At 35.4% G+C, this 14958-nt stretch overlaps 1 protein-coding gene across 1 annotated transcript in view; it reads left to right on the top strand.

The window, feature by feature from the left end:
- Window positions 1-3813: 3813 nt before the first annotated feature.
- Window positions 3814-14958, top strand: part of GNAT3 (G protein subunit alpha transducin 3) — a 64969-nt gene continuing 53824 nt past the window's right edge. Inside the window, exon 1 of the mRNA XM_020984485.2 lies at window positions 3814-4060. Within this exon, the coding sequence (XP_020840144.1) occupies window positions 4009-4060 (52 nt within the window). The 5' untranslated portion in view covers window positions 3814-4008. The remainder of the gene's footprint in view (window positions 4061-14958) is intronic.

The raw sequence follows: 14958 nt of genomic DNA, 5'->3' as shown, positions 1-14958 counted from the left end.
AGTGCTGCACAATTTCTCAAAAATCAATTCAGCCCACTCACCTCCTTTTATTCAATGTGGGGCCCAGAGAATTATCTATCTGTAGTCTGTGTTGCCAAATCAACTGTATGTCATAATCTGAGCAATTTGCATTCTTTACCACTCCTCCCACCTCCCCCCTTATTTGGATCACTAGGCTATTATTTTTTCACTGACTATTGGTCTCACTGAGGAATATTATAGTATTCTCAGGCTTGATGCAATGAGTACAATGTTATCTGAAAGTAGGTACCTATGGAGAATCTCATCATCTATCAAGGAACACTTATCTATTTCAACATGACAGTGGCAAAACATATTTGATAACCATATATCCCTGATTTATGCCTTGGTTAATAATGTTCATCAGAAGATCACTGAACAAATTTATATCTGTAGTTGCAGGCACTAATAATAATGCTTTAACAACAAGCTTTTCTGATCCTGAATGACATGAATAGCATCTTGTTAACAATATGAAAAGCTCCTTAAAAATCCTGTCACCAACATTTATCATTCTTTTTGCTTGTTTTTCAGAATTTCAAAGGAGTATATTCTTTTAAAATTATTCTTTATTCTAGGATCATAAATGTTCCAGCCTTTTGCCAAAATCTGGGCAGTGAATTTCTTTTTAACAGAAATAGCTTTATTTAAACTTTTCTTTGTTTTGGAACAATAGCACAGAGAGCCAACTACTTGGAGAATTTTACAATATCCCATAGTGTAATGGCCTATTTGCAACATACAACTTTGCAAGTTCCAGATGCAAAACTAATTATTTACAAGGTTGCAATTATTTACAAAGGATGCCAGATGGCAGCACCAAATAGCTTTGCATAATGTTGGGTATTTTTTTTAACCCAACCAGAAAAGGCATAATGTTTTCTAAAACTAACATGATGGAATTCAGAGAACTGCTTTGCATAAATTTTGTTGTTTGTTTTGATTCATTTGCTTAAATTAATCATTGCCACTTACACAATATTAGCTTAACAAAATGCATTCTGAGCTGAGGTGGAATCCATCAATTGTGTTATACTATTATGCCTACCTCAATTGGTCGCGTTAAGGTTTGCCACATGAAGACTGCAATTTTATGGGGATTATTTACATATTTTCATTGAAAATGTTTAAGTTTCTTTGTTCACCCCAAAGCCTGAACTAAACTGTTTGTGATTTGCCACTTTACAATTTATAATTTGCCACATTTGCAATTACTTATTGTATGTGCAAACCATAAGTATAACTGGAAATCAGCTCTCTGAGAAAATTAAGAAAGAGGAAGATGGGTAAGGAGGTTTAGGGGTGAGAGAACCCAGGGAACATTGTTGTTGTTGTTGTTGTTGTTGTTCACTTGTTTCAGTTGTGTCCAATTCTTTGTGACCCTATTTAGGGTTATATTGGCAAAGATACCAAAACTGGTTTGTCATTTCCTTCTCTAGCTTCTTTTATGGATAAGGAAATTGAGGCAAACAGGGTTAAGTGACTTGCCCGGGTCACATAGCTAGTAAGTGTCTGAGGTCAGATTTGAACTCAGGAATAGGAATCTTCTTGACTCCAGGCCCAGGCACGCCATCCACTGCACCATCTAGCTGCCCCTCCATGGGATATTACATAGGGAATACTAATAATATATTCATATACTTGAATGGATCTCTGACCACATAAATACAGACAACTCTTATAATGATATGACTTTAAACTCATCTATGCCTGCCTGTCCTGTGCAACTCTTCCCAAGTCCTTCTAACCACAAACTATGATGTGAGACTTCCACAAGTTCTCTTGACATTATGAAAATATCAATGAAACATGTTGGCTTTAGTCATTCCTTCCTCTTCTGACATACTATGCCCATGCAATCAATGAAATAAAAAAAAAAGTAACAGAACTGCTAATAATACTAATCATTTATTTAATGATTTACAATTTACAGATTGATTTTATATACATCAACTCATGTGATCCTTGTGACATTCCTGTGAATTAAGCAAGACCTTGTAGAACAGAACAGCTTTTGTCCCTAGTCAATGTTTAGATTTGATCTTACAATTTCAGACTTATTTTGTTTGCTTCCAAATATTGATTTTACACACATATGTATATATATTATATATACATATATAATATATATACATATATATATATACATGTATAATACACACACACACACACATAGTGCTATACATATAGGAATATTGTTAATTCAATTTGTTAATGAATGTCATCTGAACACAATTTCTGGTAGGTTCTACCAAAAGGCTGTCTAGACAGCCTTTGAATATGGACTCAGTAATTCATTGTGTCTATTGTCCAATAACTATCCTCTGTAAGTTCAGAAAGGCTCATCAGGAGAAGTTTTGTAGCCAGGATACAGATGAATTTATTTGGTGAAAGTAGTTTATAAAATTGTGTACTAGTGGATTAAAAGGATGCAATCTGCATGATAAAGCTCCCAAACTGATGTGTAATCCATGGCCAAGAATCATAACTCTGGGTTTATATAAACCAGGGTGATTCAGTTTTTAAAGACTTCTCACACATATTTATTTGTTTGTTTTAGGAAATATAAAAATTTGGTTGGTGTCTAGGTGTTCAAAAATGAAAAGGGGTCTCAGCTGTGTTTAGAGATTATTTGATCCATCACCAGGTGATTTAGTTGATAGAGTGCAGGGTCTCAAGTTAGGAAGACCTGAATTCAAATCTACCGTCAGGTACTGTGTATGTGACCCTGGGCAAGTCACTTAACTTTGTCTCAGTTTCCTCATCTGTATTGAGGGGGAGAAGGAAACAGCAAACCACTCACTATCTTTGTCTAACAAACAAAATGGAGTCACAAAGAGTCAGATGCAACAGAAATCACTCAACAACAAGAAAATCTGTCACCTTGTGCTGAGATTGAGAGGCAGATCTGGTGTACCTTCGATTTGCATCCTAAATATCCTGCATATACTGTCTGAGAAAGCAATTTCACTACTTTAAATTTTCCCTGAAAAAAAATGAAAGTTTAGACTAGGTGATTTCAAAGGTATGTTTGAGCTCTAGATCTTCATGACTATTACTCTAGTTCACTTAACTGTTGGTGTGTTAATTTCTTTCAAATACACTATGTATATGAATGTGTACATTCATGGTGTTTTATTCATTTTAGTATACATATCTATTTATAATAATGTCACAATATACTTTATAATATATGCTCATTTTAGCCTGTAAAAATCAATTTCCATTTATCAGCATCCATTACATAATTATGAATACCTAAGGATGTACCTTTAAAAGATTAAAATAGAATCTGATAGCTACATAAGAACAACATGTAACAACAGAGAAATTGCAAAGATCAAAGTGAGCAACATACTTTCTCAGTGTTGTCTTTTATACTATTCTAGTTCTCTCTCCTTTCCTCTCTCCCTTTCTCTCTTTTTACTTCCTTCTTTCCTTTCTAAATATTTATTGAATACTTAGTATGTGAAGAATAAAATAATTATAGCTGCTCTAAATTCTATTCAGGCTTTGTCTCCATTGACAAAAGAAATAGTTGGGGCATTAATATGAATAATTAGGATGGCTATTAACTAGAGAATATAAGTGGCTTGGGCCTAAAATTACTTATTTTGGCCTTTTGCCTAGATAAAACTCTCAAGATTGCTCAACTCCTTCCTATACTTTGCCCTTTTGGACACAGTCTATATCAACATGATACCAAATGAACATTGGAAGATGACAATATCCAAGTCAAATTTCACTCGCCTGACATGAAAACCAATTCCACATTTTATTTTCATCTGATCAAAATAGTGCTAGTCTACCAAATTGAGTGATTAGCCAGCTCTGTCAATAATAGCCACTCAAAGGGAGCAGAACCCATTTGGACACTCATTTGTTCCAGCTACTGACTTTTAGGGGATGTGATAAAAATCATTTCCCCCTGGAAGCTGGTTTATCTCTCTTTGCTTTTGTGGAGTTTGATTTTCCCTGGAGGGAAAAATGCTTTCCCCCTCTGGATTTGTTTGTTCTGAAGTCAAGACTTCAAAAAGAGGTAGGACTACTGATTACTTATTGATTTGCCTAGCTTGGGCATGGAAGTAGATCATATTTCACCATCCTTTAGGGAAGAAATTTAGAATTTATGTACAAATAGGGCATGGTGCCATGTATGGCTAAATCCTCAGAGAAGGGATCTAAAAGAATAGGAATAGTTCCATCTGTCTGCCCTAAATCAGTTTGTAAATTCACACAATTCACACAATTGTAAATTCACACTTTTGCTTTTATTTTTATTGTTGTTGTTATTGTTCAGTCATTTCAGTTGTGTCCAATTCTTGGTGACCCCATTTGGGGTTTTCTTGGCAAGGATACTGACACAGTTTGCCATTTCCTTCTCTAGCTCATTTTCCAGATGAGGAAACTGATGCACACAGGTTTAAGTGATTTGCCTAGGGTTACACAGCTAGTAAGTGTTTAAGGCTGGATTTGAACTTACAAAGATGAGTCTTCCTGACTCCAGGCCTGGTATTCTATCCATTTGTGCCACATAGCTTGGAACTTGGACAATTTCAATTCAAAACTCTGTCTACCAGCTAACTCTATCTATTATCATTCTCCTAAGATCCAAATTAGGTGCCATCTCCACGAAATTTTAAATAATTCCTCATACCTTTTGAAAGTAATTTCATTTTCAAATTTATTATATCACTTTCACTGGATCTCTTAGCATATTGTATTCTGTCTTCTTTTATTATTATTTGTGCATATATATATTTCCCTCATTTAGAATGCAATCTTCTTGGAGAAATGAACTGAGCCTTCTTTTGTCTTTATATTGCTTAGCATAAACATTTATTCACTTAATTGAATGTTCAAAATAAATAAAACCTATGAAGTTTGTTCATATTTTGTGTGGGTATTTTATATTAGCCTATCGCTAAAGATTACCCATGACAGCCAGTTGAGCAAAGAATATTTACCATAGATTTGTTATCCATATGGTGAGAGGTCTTTAATGCTATGGGAGTCTGGGGAGAAGAGTCTTTTTGTGACCCTGTCCAGTTCAAAATTTTCATTGTAAGGATTGGATGGCATAGACTAAGCCACAGAAAATATATATTAAATTTGTAGATGGCATAAAGCTATAGAGGATAGATAATATGTCAGTAAATGGAATTTAAATTTATCTCAACAGATTAGCAATTCACGAAGCAAAAAAATCTGTGAGTTTAATTGACAGTTTAAAATAAGTGTGATATAGTGGCTGAAAAAAAGTGTTCTTTCCATTCTTTTACACACACACACACATACGCACGCACACACACATTTGTATCTAGATTCTGGATATGGTTATTTCACACCTCCAAATAATGCTGATTAATGGTTCACTCTCAACTTGTTAGGAGGTGTCTGTTGTGAATGGCCTTTTTTTTTGTTGTTTTGTTTTTTTGTGGGGGAGAGTACGGGGGCATGGAAAGGGAATGATTTGTTTTCCATATAGCAGATTTAGACAGCCACCTGGTAAGCCCCTTCAACCTCATTCATGGGGGAGGCTGGGCCTTATGTGCAAGAGAAGGGCAGCTTCCATAGAAGAGAGCTATTAAGGAGAGACACAAAAGACTAGTTAATGAACTGAAAGAACTTGGAGATACTCCCAGATTAGATGAGATAGAGATCCCAGGGTACAAATGGACCTAGAGCAAAGCCTGCTCTGGAAGCCCCAGAATACACACAGCCCTAGAAAAAAGTAGTCAGCACTGACTGGTGATGAAGAGCAGGAGTGGAATCATAAAGTCCTATGGAAGAAATATTTATACAGCAAGGATCCATGGAAGTGATGACAGGAGTAGGGATGAGAACTTAGGAGCAATGGGTCCCAGAGCCATGTTATAAAGGGAGAAATTCAAACTTCGTATTCCATTTGTGACTTAAAATGATATAGGTTCACATATAAGTCAGAATATAGATCCCTGTGAGAAATGGAAGTGGTTAGTTTTTGTTTTGTTTTTAATGTCTAGAGTTCAGGTATGTGATGTTTCATTTTATTGTGTAGGCAAAATTTTTTCTGTGTTCAAAATATTTTTAAACTACAGGGAACAAAGGGTCATGTTGGGCAAACAAAATAATATAGATAACGTGGTTTCTAGGTTTCATGTTATGAAGGCATAAACCTGGTATATATTTAAGAGATATCTCTAAAATTAAACCCATCTCCTTGTGATATGAAGGTTACAAGACTTTGCCCTACACTCGTCAATAATTTTAGTCAGGAATTAAAATACCAAAAATGTGTTTATGAAATTAGGAGATTATATGAAACTGGATGAATAACTTTGGATTTAAAATGGCTGGACCTTCAAACAAATATAACTTATTGAAATGTAATAGATAAAAAATATAAAATACTGAATTTTTGTTAAAAAAAAACAAGCCAAATATATAAGTAAAGAATAAAGAAGACATTGGTAGATGCGGCAAGTTTAATGAAAAAGATTCCAGGATTTTCACTGGTTTCAAGTTCAATGTGAGTTAATACTATGATATGTCCCACCACCCACCCCCCATGATAATTCAACCTTAGGGTACATTAACAAAAATATAAAGCCCAGAACTAGGAAGCTGATAGTTCCAATTCATTCTGCTCTGTTTAGACCACGTCAGTTGTTTGCTACATTTTAAGAGATGCACTGAAAAATGGGAACCTGACCAAAGATGAATGCTCAGAATGGCAAATAGAATTTTAAAAAATATATCAAATTAGGATCTAATGGGGATATTTAGCCTAGAAAAGAAGAAATGAAGAGGGCAGAAGGATGTCTTCAAATATCTAAAGAATTGTATGAATGAGTTAAATAGAATTATTCTGTGTGGCTCCATAAGAAAACTAGGACCATTGAGCTTAAGTCACAGGAAAGCTGCTAATTGATCATTGTATTTAGAAAGGACTCTTGACACTAAATCTAGTTAACTGTGGAACTGACACAGCAGAGGTTGTCTGAACAAAGTCTCTGTTGAAAAGGAGGTAAGATTAATAGGATCTAAGGTCACTGCCAATTCTAAAAATATATTATTTACACAGGAAATCTGAAGAATTGATTCATTATTCAAATGATCCAGGCAATTCCTTTTATTCCTCCTTAGAAAAAAAGAAAAAGAGAAAAGAAAAAAAAAACCTTTATTATCAAAATGTCTCCGGAAAAATCAAGGATTATTCAGACTGATGGTCTACAGTTATTAAGTTTATAAAAAATATTAATACCTATGATTTGTTTGTTTTGAAGAGAGACTTTATATTTTTAAATTTTTTTAAATTTAAAACAAATTATCCAACTCATAAAATGTTTTTTAAAATTATTGAATATTTCAAATACTGACATCTTGTGGATATTTCAATAGCATGAGGCATATGACATAACATATATAGCCTGTGACAAATATTAGCCAAGTGACTCTAAATGAATCACTTGCATTTTCAGTGTCTTAAGAAATCTCTAAGACCTTAAGAAAACCTATGAACTGAAAAGAATGCGCTGATCTGTACTGATTGAGGAAGTTCCTGATGTCAGGGTTTTCAAAAAGGAAGATGCAAGTCTCTGCATGAGTGATTAAGTATGATGACCTGAAAGAAGGCTTAATTATTCTAATTTGCCAAAAAAAGAAAAGAAAATATAAATTGGACCAAAAATCACTGGATTACATAATTCTAACTAATTATCTTTTGAAACTTGAATATTTTATCTGAGACCTTCATAAATTTCGCATGGTATTTTGAATCTGGAAAAGACCTTTGAGAGCATCTGGTTTAATGTCCTTATTTTCCAGATGAGGAAAAAAAAGAGTAGGAACCTGAAATGTTAAATAGCCTGCTGCCGAAAGGTACAGAGCTAATTAGCAGCAGATTCAGGAATAGAAACCAGTCCTCCTGATTCCCAATCCAGTACTGTTTCCCCTACATCACACTGAAGGATATTTTGTTTCTTTTTTCTATGGATTCACCCTCCTGCCCATGTTAAAGAAGGATTGGAATTTAAGAATACCCCAAGGACCAAGCTGCATAAATTGATGCAGTGATTTGTTTTTATTCCTGAGAGAAAGTAAATAGAGATAATATAATGACTTTTTTTATTTCAAAGTAAAATTATAATATCTCCTTTAATTATTTGTATTGAAGGTAAATTTGCACACAAGGAAAAAGTACAGTGACATAATAAAATTATTATTAAAATTTCATGTCACCTGATATTCCTGGTCCTTCTAGTATTAAGGAGATATGCCCAGTAAGAACTGAATACTGAATTATAGAGATAGATATATAGATATGCATTTTTGTCGTTGTCGTTCAGTCATTCCAGTTGTGTCTGACTTTTTGTAATGCATATTTGGGGTTTTCTGGGCAAAGATTCTTGAGTGGTTTGCCATTTCTTTTTCCAGCTCATTTTACAGATGATAAAACTGAGGCAAACAGGGTGAAGTGACTTGCCCAGGGTCACAGAGCTAGTAGGTGTCTGAGTCCAGCTTTGAATTCAGCAACACGAGTCTTTCTGATTCTGTGTCTGACACACTATCCCTGTACCACCTAGCTGCCGATACACATGCACACATGTATGCATACACACGTGTATATACACATATATATTCATATACAACATAAATGTATGTATATGTACCTATTGTGTAGTCACATGCATACATATATATTTGTGTGTATGCATATACATATACATGGAGACAGATTGAGAAGAATTAATGACAGAGGTTAAGAGATAGACACGACACAGAAAGAGATAGAAACAGGGACATATAGAAGATGTATCATGGCTTTAGAAGTAATTTTCAGTTTCTCCACATGGAAACTGGAATGAAAATTCCAACCTTATAGCTGTGTCAGTATAATGATATGGGAGAGATCTTTTGAGTCCCTTAAAAAAATAAATTCATGATATAATATATAATAGTTGAAGAAAATCACATAAATGACCATGATAAATGGATGCAGTGCTAAAATGTTCCATGTTCTCTGACCCAGAAAATCTTTTTAGCAATGCATACACAATTTGGCAGGGCAGCGGTTATCTCAGGACATCCTTATGTACATGTGAGCATGTTGCTTCGCAGCTATATTTGGCCTAGTAACATGATCTAATGCTGCAAGAATGGAATTGTCTCTGTGAACCAAGCCCTGTGGTATTAAAGAAAGGCAGTTTTTTTTTTCATTCTCATTCATTTTTCCCTCTAAAGAGAGTTTCACATGTAATAAATTCCATATCATTATCTAGCAGGATTATTAGATTGTGTTATTGGTAAACTAGAAATAATTTGTGCCCTTCAGGAAGATTTATTTTCAAAGAATTATAATACCAAAAAGTAGACTTAACACTTAGTCTATACTGAGTGTGATTTCTACTTCCAGGCTTCATAAAGCACTTCAGGATTTTGCCTTCCCTTAAGGTTTTCAGTATGATTATTCATCTCTGGCCACCACCTCACCTCTAGCTAGGCTACCAGACAGCACTAAATAGGATCTTCACATTCACTCTTTCCCAATTACAATTCACCAAATATATTGCCCCCAATTTCATTGTTTCAATGCATAGATCTAACCCATTCCTCCATATTTACTCTCTGTATCTGTCTCTATTGCTAAAAAAAGATAGATTCACAAATATGTGTGTGTGTATACACACGTGGGTATATATATTATATATATATATATATATATATATGTGTGTGTGTGTGTGTGTGTGTGTGTGTATACAAATATACGTATTTTTGTATGCATGAATGTATGTATGTATAGATACCTGAGACAATACAACAGCTTTTTCTTCAGTTGTCCCATATTCTAACCCAACTGGACTACTCTCATAGAGGGTTAAGTATTGCACCTGGAATCCGGAATAAATAGATTACAATCACGCCACCGCTACCACCATGCCCCCAGCAGTAAGAGATTGTGGGCAAATTACTTATCCTCAGAGCTTCAGTTTTTACTGTCATTAAAAATGGAGATAATAACATGTATTGTACCTGCTTGACAGGGTTGTGTTAAAGTGCAATGGAGATAATGTATTACAGTGCTTTTTTGTATCCCCAAAGCGTTATACATCAGCTACTAATATATGGCTTCCTGTACTCCACATGCTTATCCCCTTTTAATCATGTTTTAGCTCACACTGTTCCTTTTCCTGCCTCCTAGTAAATATTACACAGACATTCAAATTACTCTGAAGGTCCATTAAATCTCATACTGGAAGGAGAGTGGCCAAAGGTGATGGACTCAATTAAGATTGGAGCTGTTTTAGGAAGGTCCATGTCCTCCACATGTCAATTCACATGCACAAAAAAGAACACACCTTTAGAATAGCATTGAAATCTTTCCCGTTCAGAATGACTGCATCAGGGAATGCCATAATACAGTTATTCAAAGGACAAAAAAGCAGAATATGGTACAGATTTCACTGATTGGACTTTTTCAGGTCTCATAACAATCACAGCACTCTGCCATTCAAAAGAATAGTTAATTGCTGTTTGGAAATGAGCAAAGTAGAATTCCACTTTTTTTGAGGAGCATTTCATACTTGAAACTTGGCAACTTCTTGTATGTTGGTTTTAACAGTGAAATAGGTAGATGAGGAATTGTCATTGGCCCCTTATAAAACAAAAGCTCGGGTTGATTTAACTTTTAAAAACAGTGCAGCATATTGAGGAGTTTTACGTCTTATTACCCTATCCAGGGATATTTTATTGTTATTGAGGCATTTCAGTCCTGTCTGATTCTTTGTGACTCCATTTAGGGCTTCCTTGTCAAAGATACTGGAGTGGTTTGCTATTTCTATCTCTAGCTCTTTTTACATGTGGAAAACTGAGGCAAACAGGGTTAAGTGACTTGCCCAGGTCATGCACCTAGTAAATATCTGAAGCCAGATTTGAACCCTCAAAGTTCTCAACTGGGTTTTTAATATTGCTATGCTGGTTGATGACCTGTGCTGTTTCTTGCTATCTCTTTTGACCAATTGATATTCTGACCCAGACCAACCCATTCTATGGTCTACAAATTTTTTAAATGAAATCATATGGTATCATAAATATTGCTATTCTCAAGAAAGAAATAATCTGTGTAACTCTCTGTCATCTAAGTACAGAAGATAAAATTGCCCTTTCCTTCTCCAGCTCATTTTATAGATAAGGAAATGAAACAAGCAGGGTTAAAAGACTTACTCAGGGTCACATAGCTAGTAGGTGTCTGAGACTGGATTTGGACTCATGATGATGAGTCAGGCTGATTCCAAGCCCAGTGTTCTATCCACTGTACCACCTAGCTGCCTTAAGGTAGATGTTAAAGCACCTCTTAATCCAAAGACGGACAGTTTATGTTTTGGGAGATTGAGGGAACTGTCTTAAACATAACTTATACTGGAATTTTTGTCTTATTCAAAAGTTCATTATTCTTTTTTTTCCTCTTAAATATTTTAAAAATACTCTTTGTCAAACTGTGACAAATGTTGCTTTGCCTAAAGTATGTGACAAATATATCAAAGATTTGTATGCTCTTCTAATGGAAAAGAATGCAAAGATAATGAGTTGTATGTTACCGTCTTTCCCTTTGAGAGTCCAAGGAGATGGCAATTGACTACATTAAAAGCAAATGATGCATTGATAGCATGAAAGCCTTTTATTTTATTGAACACCTGGAGATCATGTTCAGAAAGGGTTAAAAAGGGGTTTTTTTTCTTTTTTTAATTATTTTTAGTCAACTGGTGTTAAGTGATTTGCCCAAGGTGACACAGCTAGTAAGTGTCAAGTGTTTGGTCTGAGGCCAGATTAAAAAGGGTTTTTAATGATGTTGTTGGTATACCAAACTTATTTTCTAAAGCATCTAAAATTAAACTTCTGCCTCCTTTTTGAACAAATTTTCTTCTACATATTATAAGAAAAAAGGATCACCACCTAGTCAAACATTTCCTTTTACAGATGAGGAAACTGAAACTCAGGGTGAGACTTGCCTAAAATCCTGTCTTCTGTAAATCAAGACAGTTGTCAAAGATTACAAAGCTAGCGAGAGCATAAGCTGCTCTCAAACTCAGATGGATGTCTGGGTGGGCCCTATGCCAATACTGATCAACACGGAGGCTTTAAGTTGTTCTGTTTTTCCAACCTGGGCAGATTTGCCCCTCCGTAGGTATCCTGGTGGTCCTCTGCTCCCAGAGGCTTGCCATATTGGAGGTTAAGTTAGTGTGGACTCCCAATCACCTTTAGCCCTACTGCACCTCCTTAGCCTGGAAATATATGGTCACTGTGGCCCTTTCCTCTGATTGGTGAGTTATTCCCAGAACATTCACTTTCTCTACCCTGTCGCCCCAGAAGTTTGCTCCATGTCTGGTCTTCTCACCCAGGAATTAAACTTCAAGATTCTACCTCCTTACTCTAATTTTTCTGTTCCTCTCAGAAGTTCCATTTAAAGGAAAATGCCAAGGCAACTCATGCCTTCATTTCTTTCCAAGCTCTATTCCTGACTCTCTGAGCTATCTCCACCACGCCTGCCTACTTTTCAGCTTCTTTTTATGTGCTGTCTTTCTCCATTAGTACGTAAGCTTCATGAAGGCAAGAAATCTCATTCTGCTTGTATTTATATCCCCAGCACTTATCAGTACACCTGGGATACAGTAAACAACAAATATTTACTGATATGGTTTGACTATAGCTCAGAATTCCCAAACTTAAGTGATCCACCGACCTATCCAGCAGCAGAGAATACAGACATGAGACACACTCCCAGACCTGTGTTCTTACTAAGAAATCTAGAAAGAAGGGATATTTAGATAAGCCTGGTAAAATCCAGATTTCCAATAAAAAGTGTTGAAATTAGCCATACCTAGATATGTCCACTTAAATTTAAAAACATATCACAAGACATTCAATAAAATAATGTTGGGGGATTACTTGATGAGATGACTATCTGAATAGTAAGGAGCTGGCCCATATCTACTGAAGCAAAATACTGCAGTATAAACCAAATTAAATGATGATTTTCTCTCTCTCTCTCTCTCTCTCTCTCTCTCTCTCTCTCTCTCTCTCTCTCTCTCTCTCTCTCTCTTTTGGATAGGCAATGGGGTTAAGTGACTTGCCCAGGGTCACACAGCTAGTAAGTGTTATGTGTCTGAAGCCAGATTTGAACTCAGGTCCTCCTGAATCCAGGGTCAGTGCTCTATCCACTGGGCCATCTAGTTGCTCCCAGACTAAATGATGATTAAGAAATCCAATGATTATTTACAATGACTTCTTTCACACCAGAGCCATACCAAAAGTCAGTCACAAATTCATGGGCAATAGGAAAAGGGGTGCCCTAAGCAAAGCAAATACTGGAGTGACAGGGGAAGTGACACATGTAGCTTTCAAGGTTCTATATGCTCAGGCAGAAAAAGTGGAGGGCTTGTCTGAGAAATCTCCAGGGTATTCATAATACTACAGAATGATAAGAAGGCTCTGTAGTAGACAACTTGGCAGCCCACTGGTGTGTCAGTAGGCAGTGACCCTATTTACTACTCAGCAAGTGTTGGCCAGCTCAGTGACACAGATCTCAGACCAGGTCAGCCCAGGCCAAGGTCTTGAGATACCAGAGAGGCCCTGAAGAAACAGTGCTCTGAAACTCAAAGATCCAAGGGGCCCTAATTCCAGGAGCAGGAGGAGGTCAGTACAACATGAGACCCAGGGTGAGACCAAAGAGAGTTGGCCATTTCACTCAGAAGTGAAGAAGAAAGTAGAGCTTGGCCCTAATAGAGCCCTAAGTCAGGAACAAAAGCTAAAGAGATAAGTAAATCAAAGGAAAAACTGGCCAGCATAAAAAAAAAATTATAAATATAGAGATAACTGAAAAACAAGTAGATACTAAGTAGATACATTGTTTTCCTACAATGACTACATAAATACTTAGGAAAAAAACTAAGCAAGAAATTGAAAAGAAAAAGAAATGAAAACTCTGTAAAAAATAAATGGAAGAAGAATAAGAAGGTCAAAACTTACCCCAGAAATGAATTCTGAAAACTAGAATAGGCTAAACAGAAATCAACAAATACATAAGGACAAAAATAAATATTGGGGGACAATGAAATGTAAAATATATGACAGCAAAAGCAAGTGACCAGAAAAATAAGTAAAGAAGAGATCACTTAAAAATGACCGGATTCTCTGCCAACTATGATTAAAAAAATACTGGATATAAAACTTATGTTTTTTATACTTACTTCTCTTTTTTAAATTTTATTTATCTTATTGTGAACATAAGAAATAAAACACATTTTTCAACAAGAAATAAAACATAGTAGATAGAAGAAAGATGCTTGTACATGAAACTGCAAATCTAATATACAACTTGCTGTTCCTTTTAAATATATAATATAGTTATCTTGTAACTTTCTTTTTTCCCTTTTTTCCTTAACTCTCCCCCATCCTAAAGATGGCTGCCATTAGACACAAATATGTGTATGTATGTGTGTATATATCTATGTATACATACATATTTGTAAAACCATTCTATATACTTCTCTTTATCAGTTCTTTCTTTGCATAGATATCATCTTCCTTTGTAGTTAAATTGAGTATTTCTAACAGTAAAAATGACTTAGTCACAAGAAATTAAATAAAAACTTTCTGGATCTATTAAGATAAGAGAATAAAGTAAAGATAGAATGAATCCACCATTCACCCCCTAAAAGCAACTCCAGAAGGAAAAGTTCTAAGAATTAAATAGCCCAAATCCAGAGTTCCCACACTGGAAAAAAAAATGCTGCCTATAACCAGAAAGAGGCAATGGGGTATCAAGGAAACCGTCAAAATCATACAAGAGATAACACCTTTCATATAAATGAGAGGAAATAGTTTAATATAACATCCCAAAGGCAAAATGGAATGAAGAAAACTTACTGTATAAAGCTGACTGTAACCCTACAGAGA

This window comes from Phascolarctos cinereus, unplaced genomic scaffold (genome assembly GCF_003287225.1).
Source record: "Phascolarctos cinereus isolate Bilbo 61053 unplaced genomic scaffold, phaCin_HiC Scaffold_1;HRSCAF=81, whole genome shotgun sequence".
NCBI classification, from domain to species: Eukaryota; Metazoa; Chordata; class Mammalia; order Diprotodontia; family Phascolarctidae; genus Phascolarctos; species Phascolarctos cinereus.
This window is presented reverse-complemented; position numbering and strand designations above follow the sequence as displayed.